At 57.5% G+C, this 14,459-nt stretch overlaps 1 protein-coding gene across 2 annotated transcripts; it reads left to right on the forward strand.

Annotated features, from left to right (window-relative positions):
* Positions 1-6,289: 6,289 nt before the first annotated feature.
* CDX2 (caudal type homeobox 2) lies at positions 6,290-12,927 on the forward strand. 2 transcript variants are annotated; one of them, XM_083828679.1, is made up of 3 exons: positions 6,290-7,933; positions 10,157-10,302; positions 11,004-12,925. In XM_083828679.1, exons 1-3 carry the CDS (start codon positions 7,438-7,440, stop codon positions 11,169-11,171), a joined length of 810 nt encoding a protein of 269 aa, XP_083684805.1. In that variant the 5' UTR covers positions 6,290-7,437; the 3' UTR covers positions 11,172-12,925. The 2 variants fall into 2 exon arrangements, with proteins under 2 accessions (XP_083684805.1, XP_083684804.1); XM_083828678.1 differs by lacking the exon at positions 6,290-7,933 and having other exon boundaries at positions 8,589-10,302; positions 11,004-12,927.
* The last annotated feature ends 1,532 nt before the right edge of the window (positions 12,928-14,459 follow it).

Raw genomic sequence — 14,459 nt, forward strand, 5'->3', positions numbered from 1 at the left:
AAACAAGCCAGGGAGTTGTGTCCAATATTTTACCGCAGGATTCAAAAAGGAGTGGACAGAGGTCTCATCGTCCTCACTACTGAGCTGAGACACCTGAGTATAAAGGTAAATGGAGAAGCACGGAGCTAACACAAACTGCTGGTGATGCACACATGAAAAAGCAGCTCAGACAACACTGCACCCTGTGAGGAAGCACGATGAGGAGAAAGACCCTCCTATAAGGGGTGGACGCACAGAGGGCTGTGTTTGCTTCTCCGCAGAGCAGGCAGGGGTGGAACAAAGCTGCAGGAGGAATTCAGTGGCAAATAATATTTTTTTGGAGAACATCTCCTTTCCAGGATGCTTCCAACACAACTCAGCAAGGTGTTAGTGCATTCATGAGGCGTGTGCAAGCCTACGACTGCGATGCATTAACCCAAGCCAGATGCCTTAAGGCAGGCAGAGGCTGACAAGGCTTCAGCAACCACCGAGCCAAGGAGAAGAGGCACTAGGGGGAGCTCCGGCACCGCGCTGCGCGGGGACCCGGCTCATGGAGGCGGACCCGAGGGCATCCGTGGGGATGTGGGGTGGGATGGGAGGGGAGGGGAGGGGATGGGATGGGATGGGATGGGATGGGATGGGATGGGATGGGATGGGATGGGATGGGATGGGATGGGATGGGATGGGATGGGTGCCGACCGGGCAGCTCCCTCCAGCTGTGTTCTGCCCCCACCTCCTCCCCCCCAAGAAAGGCCCTCCATCACAGAAAGCACTCACATAATAATAATAACAACAACAAGAACAGCAGCAACAACAACAACAATAATAATAATGAAATATAATAATAAATAAATTTTTTATTATTATTATTATTATTATTATTATTATTATTATTATTATTAGAGCCTTCTTCTGTATTTAGACCCAGACAGGGCCCTCCAACACAGGTGAAACCACCAGGTTTGGGATACCTGGGATGGGCTTTCTGAGAGAGGCTGGGAGTAAAGTCGTGTTGCACCAGAAGAGGAGAGTGGGAGTTGTGCAGGATGGCAGGGGCAGGGGCTTGAGTTAAGAAAACTGGTTCACGGAGGGATCTGTGACAAGTGATGAAAGAGTCCAAGGTCGGCTTAGCCACAGAGCCATTTTGCAGATCTGCCATCTTTGATGAGGGTGCATTTCTGCTGGGAAACATTTCGGGAGTGCAGAAATCAAAGCAGACTGGAGACGACTGGGTTAGGGCATCCCCACACACGCCAGACCTCAGCCCCCTTCTCACAGCCACCAAACCAGACCAGGTGCTCAGTGGCACAGGGTTTCCTCCTCCCAGCTGGAAGCACTGCTGTGCTAGTGTATCGCTGCCTCCTTCCCCATCCCCCAGTGGCTAATTAATTAAGCCATGCAAAATGAAACAGCCTTAAAAAAGCTGGCACAAAAAGATCCACCCAGGAGTGGTGGAGGAGTTCACAGAGCTCTAGGAGAGAGGTGACAGAGGAGCTCAGCTCCCTGGGTGAGCACCCTGACACTGGTCTGGGGGCCCTTTGAAGACCCATTCCAATTCATGCTTCTGGAGATGCTTTCTGTAGACAAAACAAAAAGGGGGCTGCTCAGATCAGGGATTCAGACTTAAGGGGCTGAGGTGGACGACTGATATTTAGGAAGAGGAGAAACACTCCTGGCAGGACTGGGGGAGCCCAGGGGTCGTGGCTATGGATCAGGTCTCGGATGAGGAGGGATGTTGAGGAGCTGTGGTGCGTGCACCATGCCCTGTCCTTTATCTGTTTCAAAGAATCATTAAGGTTGGAAAAGCCCTCCAAGATCATCTGGTCCAACCACCCCCCTACCACCAATGTCACCCACTAAACCATGTCCCCAAGCACCATGTCCAACCTTTCCTTGAACACCCCCAGGGACGGTGACTCCACCACCTCCCTGGGCAACCCGTCCCAGTGCCTGACTGCTCTTTCTGAGAAGAAATGTCTCCTCATTTCCAACCCGAACCTCCCCTGGCGCAACTTGAGGCCATTCCCTCTAGTCCTTATCACTAGTTATCTGTGAGAAGAGGCCGACCCCCAGCTCCCCACACCTTCCTTTCAGGTACCTGTATAGAGCAATAAGTTCTCCCCTGAGCCTCCTCTTCTCCAGATTAAACTTCTGAAGAAAGCCTGGAAGTCGCATCTAATCACAACCCGGTGGTATCACCAGTGCTGTGACAGCCCTGTCCTGAGATCCCAAGAAAAAGGAGATGCCCATGTCTGGCTTCCACCCAGCTCCCCTTGGAGAATTGAGGACCTGCAGGAGGCCAGCAAGGACAGCCTTTGGGAGATCCTTTGGGGTCTCTGCACCACGGGAAGCAGCTCGGGGTGGTCCCGATGCGTGGAGGTCGTGGTGCTAACCCCACACAAAGCCAAACTTCGGTTCTAAATGCCACCTGGGCTGCCACCTGCGGCTGTCACCCTGTCACCCTCCCAAACCACCCCACTGAGGGCAAACCGGGCCCAGCGTGCTCAGCCCCGAGGTGAGCGGCCGGAGGAGGGCAGTGTGAGGCAAGGCTGGGAGCAGGGCCCTGCCCCTCGGCCCTGGGGCTTTTCCAGCCCAGGAGCAGGGGGTGACACCGGGCTGGCACTGGGAGGTGACAGCTGGGAGCAACCAGGAGGAGGTGGAGGGCAGTCAGACAGCAGCTCCTCCTCGGAGCCAATAGGACAGGGGTTTTTGTTTGGTTTGGAGGGCCCGGGTTTGTCCCTGGAAGACGAGAGGCCTCCTCCCTTCTTTACAGCTCCAGAGCTGTTTTCAGGAACAGGCGGCGGGGAGGAGGCGGGAAAACCTGTAGCCCCCAGGAGGAAATTTGGGAAGCGGCGTGGCCATAAGTGAGCTGGGCACCTGCGTCCCTGCACTCCCCACAGTGCCCAGCACGAAATATTACCCACAAAAGCCCAGGGGCCTGCAAGGAGGCGTGCAGTTAACGCCTTCAAAACCTTCGACCCCGCAAACAACAAACCGTCCGCCCAGGCCGGAGTCGCGCCGTGCCTTTGCTGACTGAACAGGTTTGTTGGATTGGGCTCGAAGAGAAACACGGGGCCGAGGGAGCTATGGGGCAGCCACTGTGGAGCTTCTGGCCATACAGGGCCTTGGGTAGGGGGAATAAATGGATAGGACATGTGGGGAGACACGGCCACATGCATCACCTCCCTGCCAGGGTTATGTTTCAAAGGCAAGAGAAATAGGAAATAGACTCATGCAATCATTAGGGTTGGAAAAGACCTCCAAGATCATCTGGTCCAACCATCCCCTACCACCAATGTCACCCACTAAACCATGTCCCTAAGCACCACGTCCAACCTTTCCTTGAACACCCCCATGAGTTAGGAGGACAGCAAGGACCTTGGGCTTTCTATTACCCCAAGATGAAGGGGGGGACAGCCTGGAGGCTCGCAGCTGCAGTGTGATGGTGTCCTTGAGGAGGGACTCAGCACCAACATCTGCGGCCACATCCTGCACGGTGCGAGGCCGAAGGCTGCGGCTGAGGGACACCACACAGCCCAAGGAGCATGGGGGGAGACTGCAGGCCCCATGAGGGGCTGGGAGGGTGTGGGGGTGCCCCCCGGGGCTACGGGGCTGCCAGCAATAGCTGCTTGGCCTCGGGCTCCTGCCCGTTGGGTGTGCGCTGTGGGCTGAGTCCTGGCCACTGTGACTGGATCAGGCCCCAGGGTAACATCCCAGCGGGGAGCCTGGGGACAGCCCCAGACACCCCATGGCAGACCGAATCCTCCTGTGCTTAATTTGACTCTTTCCCCACATTTTCTCCCCACACTTCCTTTAGGCTCCCATTTCCCGGAGGGGAGCCGGGACCATCCAAGCTGAGCCCCGACGGCACCTGTCCAAGGGGGCAGCGGGGGGGCCCGGCTGGTGCTGCAGCTTGGCACGCTGTGCTGTGCCATGCCTTGCTGTGCCATGCCTTGCTGTGCCATGCCGAGCTGTGCCGAGCCGTGTCATGCCATGCCTTGCTGAGCCGTGCCGAGTGGTGCCGTGCCTTCCCCCCAGTCCCCCGGCTCCGCTCCCTTCCCAGCAACGAGGATCCCGCTGGGGAGCAAGCGCTCAGCATCCAACCCTCTCCGAGAGGCATGTGCTTAAACAAGCCGGGTATCAACCCCACGATAAAAGTATTGGGTTATTCTGCAACGTAATCTACATCAAAGCCTCGGGGGCTGCCGGCTTGAAAAGATCCAAGATGTTTTCTGAGTCCTTATCATGTCTGTGCTTAGGGGGAGCCATAAATTCCACAGGGCGGACGAACTAACACACGATTCCTCCTTCCCTTCGCTCTCCTTGGCCACCAAAGGGCTTTTTTTTTTCTTTTTTTCTTTTCTTTTTTTTTTTTTTTGCCTTGCAAACAAAGCTCCCGGTTCCGCGCCGTTAACACGGGGGGGCACGGGAGGGGGATGATCTCCCCACCCCACCCCAAGCTTCTCCTAAGTGATGGAAAAATACTAGTTTTTCAAACAAAAACGCATATTACGACCCAAAAAGGCGCACCCACAGCCCTGCAAGGCCCTTCCCGGGGCTTAAGGGGGGCGGGGGGTGCCTGGCACTGGGCACCGGCCGCTGCCCCCCCGGGACCGGCAGTGGGCACCGGGTGCGCCGTCGGCGGCTCCCTCGGACCCGGCTCCCCCGGGGGCAGGCAGATCCCCTGGGAAATGGTGATTTTCGGCTCCAGATGGAAGGTTTGGGGCTCAAGGAGGAAAGCGGGGAGCCCGCAGCGACGGCTCCGGAGCCCCGGAGCCCGAAGGGGAGAGCGGGGAGCCCGGCACGGCAGCGTCTGGCCGGGCCAAAGTCCTGGGAGAAAGAGCCCCTCGGGGAAAAAATAAATAAATAAAAGAAAATAAAAGAAAAGAAAAAGAAAAGAAATAAAGTAAAACGAAAAGAAAAGAAATGAAAAGAAATAAAGTGAAATGAAATGAAATGAAATGAAACGAAATGAAACGAAATGAAACGAAATAAAATAAAATAAAATGAAATAAAATGAAATAAAATAAAATAAAATAAAATAAAATAAAATAAAATAAAATAAAATAAAATAAAATAAAATAAAATAAAATAAAATAAAATAAAATAAAATAAAATAAAATAAAATAAAATAAAATAAAATAAAATAGAAACAAACCAAAACACAATAGCACCAGGTGATATTTCTCTCCAACTGGCCGCTCCGACTGGGCAATTGTCGGTTTTAGAGGTATCGGGTCGCTTTTCCCCGCTTGGGATCTAGGGAAATAAGAACATAATAATAATAATAATAATAATAATAATAATAATAATAATAATAATAATAGTAATATAGAAGGAAACAAGGGGGGGAGAGACCAGGGCCTCTCCTGCGCTCCTGTGTCTGGGGATGGAGCTGCCAGAGCCCCCCAACGGGACCCGCTCCGCTCCGGGGGCTTTGGCCGGAGCAGGAAAAGTCCCAAAAAGGTGGCAGCGAAGGAGGGGGAGGCAGCCAGGGCCGGATCGGGACCCTCCACCCCGGCAAAGCCTTGTCGCCTTTGTGTCCCCAAATCCGCGGGGACAGAAGAGGGAAAACCAGCGTGGGAGCTGCAGCTGGAGGCAGTGCCCCTCTCCCCAATTTTTTGTGGGGGAGACAAAAATCCTGCCCCAGCCGAAACGGAGGGGGACAGGGGAAGGGGATTGCCGCCGTCCACGGAGACGGTGCGGGCGGGGGACACGAGAAAAGCCAAGGAGGGGAGGGTCGGGGAGGGGGCACCCCGAGCTGTCCGTGCCCGGCTGGTTTAGGGTTTTTCTGGGATTTGGTGCGTTTTAATACTTTATGTTCGGATTTTTGTCGTTTGGATGGTTCCTTCCTCCCTTTGTGGCATCATCAACTTGGCGTGGGGGCTGCGAGCCCCGCTCCCCCTCCCAGTTAACCCAGCAGCACCCAGGTGCGATGCTGGAAACGGGAGGGAAACCACCTCGGGAGAAGGCTGCGGGCGAGCGTTGCGCTCTTGTTATTGTAGGGTCGTGATTGTGGGCTCGCAACCACGGCCGTGAGCTTGAGGCAACCTCGTTTTCCGCACGGTACCCGTGCGACGGGACACGGACACCCGGGTACCGACCACCGGAGACCCCCGGGAGCCCGGGGAGAGCCGTCGGGGAAAGCCGGTGCGACGTGCTGGGAAAGCGGGAGGGGGCTTTTCTCGGCGGGTGAAAGGTTCCCTCGCTGTGTCATGGGAAAAGATGCAAATATGCAAACGTTTTCTGGCATTGTCCCGGCTCAGGGTGAAAAGTTAAAGCATAAAAGCGGCGGGGGGAGCTGAGAAAAGGGGGGGTTGGGGGGGCGCCTCTTCAAAGGGGGCTGGCTGGCTCGGGGAAGCCGGCTGCCGCTCGCCCGCTCTCCGGGGCGGGTTCCCAAGGCGTCGGGGTGGGAAATAAAAAAAAATACGAGTGTGCCAGGAGGGGAGGTCGCCTTTTTCCCCGAGGGCATCGCCCCTCCCGGCTTTCCCGGTGGAGATGAGAGCGGGCAAAGCTCTTCCTTCGCTACCCCCGTGGGCGCCCCGCAGCCCGGCTTTGGGGAGCTCTTTTTGGGGCGGGAGGCGCTGCTCGAGCACGGGGCACGGGGCCCACGTCGAGGCCGTCGGGGGCGAGGGGGAAAAGGAGCCCCCAGGGGCACCGGGGCCCCGACAGCGCCGGGTTTGGAGGCTGCGGGGACACACGCGTGGGGACAGAGGCTGGGCCCTCCGAGGGGGGGGTCTCCTCTTACCTCGCCTCCATCGCCCGTGACCGAGTGGGCAGCGCCCTAGAAAGAGCAGCAGGCCGCAGCGGCGGGGGGGGGGTTGTGGCTTAAAAGAACCACGAGAAAGACGAAAAAAAAAATCGCTTGGTGGATTTTTAATGAAAACTCCCTCCTCCTCCGCCCCTTCCTTGCCCCCCAGCCCCAAGAAGAGCTGGTTAAAGCGCTGCCCGCAGATCGGCTGCGATACACGGTTCCCATATTCCCACCCTCGCCCTTAGATCTCCCTCTCTGTCTTTTGCAAGTCTCTTGATTTCATCCTTTGAACCTGTGATTGGAGGTTAAAGTGCACCAGGTTGCAATGGAAGGAGGAAGCTCTTAAACAATAAAGGCTTGAATATTTAGCTGTGATCAGGTCGCTGCCCTCTCCTTATCTTTTTAAATGCAAATCGTCTTTTAGGGGTAGTAGCTATATACCCAGCGCCTCTCCACGTCACCTGCCTTTGGTGTGTCTGGGCCATTACTAATAGGGCCTTGTAAACAATCGTTAATCATGTAAGTGCTGCCGGCCATCGGCTTCGGACCGGCCCCGGCAGCGAGCAGCGCTCGGCGCCGAGGCAGAGCGGGGCCGCGGCCCCTCCGCCTGCCCCCTCCCCGCCCCGGGGGAGCCCGGCCCCGGGCCCCAGCAGCTCCGAGAGCCCCAGCAGCATGCGGAGAGCCGCCGCCGGGGTCCCGCCAGCATGTACGTGAGCTACCTCCTGGACAAGGACGGGCCCATGTACCCCGGCCCCGTGCGCCACTCGGGGGGGCTCAACCTGGCGGCGCAGAACTTCGTGGGCGCCCCCCAGTACGCGGACTACGGGGGCTACCATGTGAACCTCGACAGCTCCCAGTCCCCCGGCACGGCCTGGCCGGCTCCCTACGCCGCTCCTCTCCGCGACGACTGGGGAGCCTACGGGCAAGGGGCGCCGCCGGCCGCCGGAACCGTCCACGGCCTCAACGGGGGCTCCCCGGCCGCGGCCATGGCCTACAGCCCCGCCGAATACCACCACCACCACCCGCACGCCCACCACCACGCCGGCCCCTCGCCCCACTGCTCCGCCGGGGTCATGCAGCCCCTCAACGCCGCCGCCGCCGCCGCCGGGGCCGCCCCGGAGCCGCTGTCCCCCGGGGGGCAGCGCCGAGGGCTCTGCGAGTGGATGAGGAAACCGGCGCAGCCCCCCCTCAGCAGCCAGGGTAAGCGGGGAGCCGGCGGGGAGCCGCGGAAAGGGGCGCCCCGTCGGGGGACGGGGGGGGCTCCGCGCCCATCGGGGGGCCCCGGGGAGGGGGGACCTCGGCACAAACCCGCTCGGGAGCTGCTCCTCGGCGGCGTTTTCTTGCTGGCCACCGGGGGGAAAAAGCGCTGCTGACAGCCGCCCCGCGCTCGCCGGTACGCGGCCCGCGGCGGAGGGCAGCGGCAGAGCCCCGAGGGCTCCCCGTGCGCCCCGTCGGGGGGTCGCGGAGCTCCGGGAGCGAGCCCGGGCGGCATCCCGAGGGCAACGCTCCGCTCTTCCTCCCTCCTCCGCTCCGCTCGTCCACTTATAGCCACTTAAAAGATTTTTATAACCAATTACAGGCGTATAAATCATCGGCCGGTGTCGCTCCGCATTTGTTTCTGACTCACTGGCCGCCTAACCCTTTAGGAACCCTTAGCGCGGCCGGGCCACCCCTGAGGGGATTTCGGGTGCCCTCGGTCCCCGAAATGGGGCCGGGAGGTGCGAGGGCGTCCCCCCCCCCCCCTCCTTGTGTCCCCCCCTTCCCGTTCCCCCGGCGGCCGAGGCTGCCTGGGGGAGGCCGGGGGAGGCCGCTCCCGGCGCCGCTCTCCCTTGTGATGTTAATCCCCCCGCAGCCCGGCCGGGCCCCCTCTTTTATATATTCCTCCCCCCCCCTTTACATCTGCCACGGGGAGATGCATGCCTCCCGCTTTGATGTACACCTTCCGCTGCCATTGTCTCTCTTTTTTATTTGTATTTATAAATATACGGCCGAAAAGCACCCAAAAAAAAGAGACTTTGGGCGTCCCTCTCCCAGCTCCGGGGGGGTTCCTCGACGGCCCGGGGAGGGGGGTCCCGGGCACCGAGGCTCTGGGGAAGCCCCGGTGCCCCCGTCGCTGGCTCCGGGTGGCGGTGGCGGTGTTGGAGGAGCTTCCCCGGGGCCCGTGGCGCTTCCCAGGGCAGCCCGTGGTGTTCCCACAGGTCGGGGCTGCGCGGTGGTGGCCGGTCCCTTGGCTCCATTCAAATTCTGCCTTTGGAGCCAGTGTTTATGTTAATGCGCGAGGCTGGGGGGGGGGGGGGATGAAAGCGCCTGCCGCCATTTGTTCAGTAGTGGTAATTCAAACAGAATGTGGCTGTCATTAAGGCTTTGAGAAGGTTTTTTTTTTTTTTTTTTTGTCTTTGATAAGATCTCCTTGTCCCGCATTGTTTGGGATTGTGTTCCCTATTCACTGGCTCTGGGGAGTTTTCTCTGATCAGGCTTGTATCTTTACAGGGTGCTTTTGTTGTGGTTTGCAGAGAGTTTACCTGAACAAAGTCAGCCTGCCAGCCATTAAGCACCTAGGGGGCAGAAACTCCCCGCGCCTCAGATCTCTGGGGAAGGAGGAGAAGGGCCGGGGCTCCAACCAGCTCAACCAGAAACGAGCCCAAGAAAGGAGGTCACTCCATGCAGCCATGCATATACTCGCCGGCCACTCGCCGAAATTCGCCTTCGGATTGGGTTTTGTTCATTTTGGGGGGCTGCAACCGCGCGGAGCCCTCCCGGGGGCACCGCGGAGTCCCCTCCGGCCCTGCCCGACGCCGGCGGCGGGGCGAGGGGCGGCGGAGCCGGGCAGGAGCCCGGGGGCTGCTCCGAGCCGCCGGGCCCTCAGCGGGGCTTTCCTTTCTTTTCCCCTTTCCCCCCCTTTTCCCTTTTTTTTTTCCCTTTTTCCATTTTCCCATTGTTTTCCTTTCTCCCCCATTTTTTCCTTTTTTTTCCCCCTTCTCCCTTTTTTCCCCCCCCTCTTTTTCCTTTTTTCCCCTCTTCTTTTCCCTCTCCTCCTAAGTCCTTCCCCGATGGGGAAGGCAAAGCAAAACCAAAGGTGGCCAAAAGAGCACAATAAAGTTGTCCCCAGCAAAACGACCGGGAGCGCACCGGAGCGCGGGGGGGGGGGGGGGTGGCGGAGGGCCCGCGCCCATGTCGCTGTCGCAACTGACATTCCCGCAGCTTTTGCAACACGTGCCCAAGGTCTGAGGGACGGTTTAACTGCTGCTCTCCCCTCTGTTTGCTGTTCTCAGGGGAGCCCGGTGCAGGGAGAGGCGGGCAGGAAGCCGGGCTGGCCTCATCCTGCTCGCCCTGCGCCCTCCGGGAGCCACCCTGCGGCGGCTGCCGCGCAGCTCCGCGCTGCTTTTGCTTTTGCTTTCCCAACCCGGGCTTTGTTCCCCGCAGTTAAAACCAGGACGAAAGACAAGTACCGCGTCGTCTACACCGACCACCAGCGGCTGGAGCTGGAGAAGGAGTTCCACTACAGCCGCTACATCACCATCCGGAGGAAAGCGGAGCTGGCCTCCAGCCTGGGGCTGTCCGAGAGGCAGGTGTGTGCCTCCAGAATGTGGGGGTCGGGTGTGGGGGGTCGGGATGTGTGGGGCAGGGATGCGTGGGTCGGGATTTGTGGGGTTGGGATGCGCAGGGACGGAATGCACGGGGCAGGGATGTGCGGGGCAGGGATGTGCGGGGCAGGGATGTGTAGGGTCGGGATGTGTAGGGTAGGGTCGGGATGTGTAGAGTTGAGATGTGTAGGGTCAGGATGTGTAGAGTTGAGATGTGTAGTATCTAGATGTATAGGGTTGGGATGTGTAAGTTTGAGATGTGTAGGGTTGGGATGCACAGGGACAGGATGTGTAGGGTTGGGATGTGTAGGGTTGGGATGTGTAGGGTTGGGATGTGTAGGGTTGGGATGTATCGGGTTGGGATGTGTAGGGTTGGGATGTGTAGGGTTGGGATGTGTAGGGTTGGGGTGTGTAGGGTTGGGATGTGTAGGGTTGGGATGTTTTGGGTTTAATGTACAGGGTTGTGATGCGCGCATCGGGATGCAGGAATGCCCGGGACAGGGATGCTCAGTGCAGGGATGCTTGGAGCAAGGATGCGCGCAACCAGGGATGCGTGGAACCAGGGATGCGCATGCCAGGATGAACAGGGAGGCTCCCGGCGCCTCTCCCATTACGGATCCCCGGGGGGAGGGGGGGGGACAGCCGCAGGCAACACCCCCCTGACTGCCCTCTCTCCCCCCCGGCAGGTGAAAATCTGGTTCCAGAACCGGCGGGCGAAGGAGAGGAAGATCAACAAGAAGAAGCTGCAGCAGGCGCAGCCCGGCGGTGCGGAGCCGCTCAGCCCCGGCGCCCCTCTGCAGGGTCCCACGGGGGGGGCGGCAGCCGCCGGGCTGGGTCCCGCCGCCCCCCAGTGACAGCGGCCGGGGGGGGGCCGCAGCTCAGGGACTGCTGGAGGGCACGGCCGCAGCGGGGCCGGGCCGAGCCGTGCCGGGCCGTGCCGGGGCCGGGGGGGGTCTCGGTGGCACGGTGGGAGCGGCCCCCCCCCCGCCTATGCACTACACCGCCCCGCGGGGCCGGCCTTGTGTACAGAGTGTACAGTGTGCGTGTCTCGTCGTCCGGGGGAATCGTGGCGGTGGCTTTATTATTATTAATGTTATTATGGTTTTCGGTTTTCTTTTTTTATTGTTTTTACCCTGGAGTTTGTTAGATAAGAGGGGGGCGCGGGCACTGCCTGCCTGCCCCCCGTGAATCTCAGGGATCCGCAAGGTTTTCGAAATGTTGTCGGGCTAACAATGAATTTTAACAGGAAGAAAAAAAATTAAAGCACATTTTTTTATTTTATATTTTATTATTTTATTTTTTCTCATGACCATAAATATGCAAAACGTTCATCCTGCCCTAAGGGTCAGAGCAGACAAGATAAGGCGCTGTTTAAACGTTCAGAAGTGAATTGCTTAATGTTAGACACTTGTAAAAGAGCCCATAAATCCCGTGCTGATAGTCATCCAGCCAGATTTATTAGCCGCAGTGCAGAGAAATTGGAAGAGTGAAGTCTCTGCAAATCATGTCCAGCCGTGCTGGAGGGGGGATCCTTGTCTGTGCGTGCGGAGCTAACGCAAAGTGCCTGGTGCCATTTTGCAATGCTTGCAGTGTCCTTTAATTTAAATTATGTCTCTTTTCTCGCCCCCTCGTGCTGTTTGGCTCACTTGGAGGTTTTTTTTTCCAGTTAGTTTTCAAAACTGCCCTTGGATTTACCAGCTTTGCCTTCATCGCAGCCTCACTGAGAGCAGAAACCCGCAGAGGAGCCATGTGCCCAACACAGCTCGCCTCCCATGGGCTGTGCCCGTTCACCATTTCTTCTTAAACGATGGGGACCAGGATAGAAATGCCAAAGGCTCACCCAGCTTGAGACGAAAGGAGAAAGGTCTGGTTGATTTGGCCAAATCACCCAGTGCCCCAGGCTGGCTGTGGGACCCGCTCATGTGGGGCTGCGCCCTGGTGGGAATGGGAGCACCGCCCAGCCCCAGGCACATTTTGGGGTGATTTCTGCAGGTTGCTGACTTCTCCGGCACATGGCCCTGTGTCTCTCTGTTTTTCTCACCAACTCCATTCCAAATACCCCATTTGCCTTCCTCGGGGCATTTTGTTTTTCCTCTTCTCACCTTGCTGACAGCCGAAGCCACGTGCCAGCAGGATCTGCAGGACGGCACGGGCAGGATCGGTTTGCCCCATGGACCAGGTATCTCTTCTCTGTGCCTGGGGGAGGATGGGGAAATGCTGACAGCTGAGTTTTTCTGCAGCTTTTGGGGCTGGACACAGGCTGGCAGCAGCCACGAAGACCTGAACCCGGTCTCCCATGCATGGGGGAAGACCGAGGCAGGGAGCAGCACTCCCAGTGCAGGGAGTGGTTGTGCCAGGGAGTGTGGTCAAGTCCACAGGGTTTTGCGGGCACCATCCCCTGCTCCTTCCTCCCAGGGGAGCCCAGGGGCTCCAGGTGGGTGCTGTCCCCCTTCGAGGATGCCCTCTGGTGCCCGGGGCCGCCCCCGCAGCATCGATCCCAGGCCCGGCTGCTGCCTGAGCCGGTGCAGGTTGCTGCGATACGCCTGTCAATAAACCCTGTTTGGATTGTGGAGCGGAGCGCAAGGTTTGTTTGTTTAGTGGTTAGAGGTTCAAAAGTCGGCATTGTCCCACTGCAGAACGAGTACAAGTTTTTTCTCCCTAAGGAAAAGCTGGCTGCGGCGGGTGGGAGGGAGGGAGGGAGAGATATCGGTGGGCCCTTTTATTTGCTTCCAGGAATAATTAATGGCAGCGCAAAAAAAAAAAAAAAGAAAAAAAAAAAGAAAAAAAAAAAAAGATGACCACGGAGTTATGAAGGACCATCAATAAGTGAATTAATCACAAAGGATCTTTGGGTGTGATAGGTGTTGCTTGGCAGGGTTTGGCTGGCACTTCCCCATGCCCCTGGAGCTGGGGTGGCATGGGGCTGGCAGAGCCCTGGGATCACCACCATGAAGGTGGCACAGGACTGCCCAAACGGATCTGAGACACCAGGACAGATTCTGTTCCCCTCCAGCACCACGTTCCTGCTTGTCTTCAATGCTGAAAGTGTCGGGATCTCCAGCTTTTATCTATAGGACTTTTGGGTGAAAAACTCGTAAAGTGCACGAAGTTCTTATGTCACCAAATTGTTCACACCAAAACAAGCCCGGTGTGTTTTAAGCAATCCCCATTACTGATCTCTTTCCCCCTTTGCTAGTGAACTTTTGCTTTTGAGCTCCCCTCATGTTCTTGCTGGTGGCAATGCAGAACTCAAATTTCTTGCTATAAAGAGGAACCAACTGAGCAAATTATATCCACACCCAACTTCAAACATTTGCCCCCTCCCATCCCCAAACAAATAAACCACCAGCCTTCCGCCTTCCTTTATATTCCCTATGCACCATAAAGGAGTGTAAAAAGGCAAAAACTGGATAACTTCTTTATTTGGGGTGATATTTACAGGGATATGGAGCACTCCAGTGGCCGGACTATGATGCTGAATGGGATTTGGGAGTGGTGAGCTGGTTTTGGTGACACCCCCATGCCAACCACGTTATGTCCCTCAGCCTGCTAGCTGAAGTCAGTGAGCTTTATAGAAAGGAAAAAAATAAAAATAAAAAATCCCTGAAGTCAGCAACAAGCAACCAGCCCCAGAAAGCCTGGATCCCACTGGGGCCTGGAGCCTTGTGCCGAAGTTTTGAGCGGTCCGAGCCGAAAGCAAAAGTTGAACTGGTGCCAGTGAGGCGGTGCTGGAGGCCTTCCAGGAGCAAACAGCTCATGAAGGGTAAGGGAAGGCAGCAGAACAGGGGTCAGGCGAAGGCACGCCCGGGTGTGCAGCAGCTCAGGGACAAAATAAGGCCACCGGGGTGTGAAGGGGCATGGGGAGGGTGGCTCAAGGGAGCAGAGGGCAGGAGGTGCACTTGCAGCCTGTGGAGGCTGGCCTTGGCCAGGAGCTGTGGGTGAAGGCTGCTGTGGAGAAGTGCCAGGAAGCTCTGGGGACAGTCCCTCTTGCTGCTGCTGAGTGAACACAGGCTGTTTCTTTTAGTTAATGTCTCAGCTGCCATGATGTCCCCCATCCCTTTCTCAGCTTTTGGCTCTTTTGGAGATGAAGCTGACCTTCCTTGACGGAAGGGGACAGGCACTCCCTTGCAAAGCAACAGAAA

The sequence above is a fragment of the Anser anser genome (genome assembly GCF_964211835.1).
Source record: "Anser anser genome assembly, chromosome: 1".
NCBI lineage: Eukaryota > Metazoa > Chordata > Aves > Anseriformes > Anatidae > Anser > Anser anser.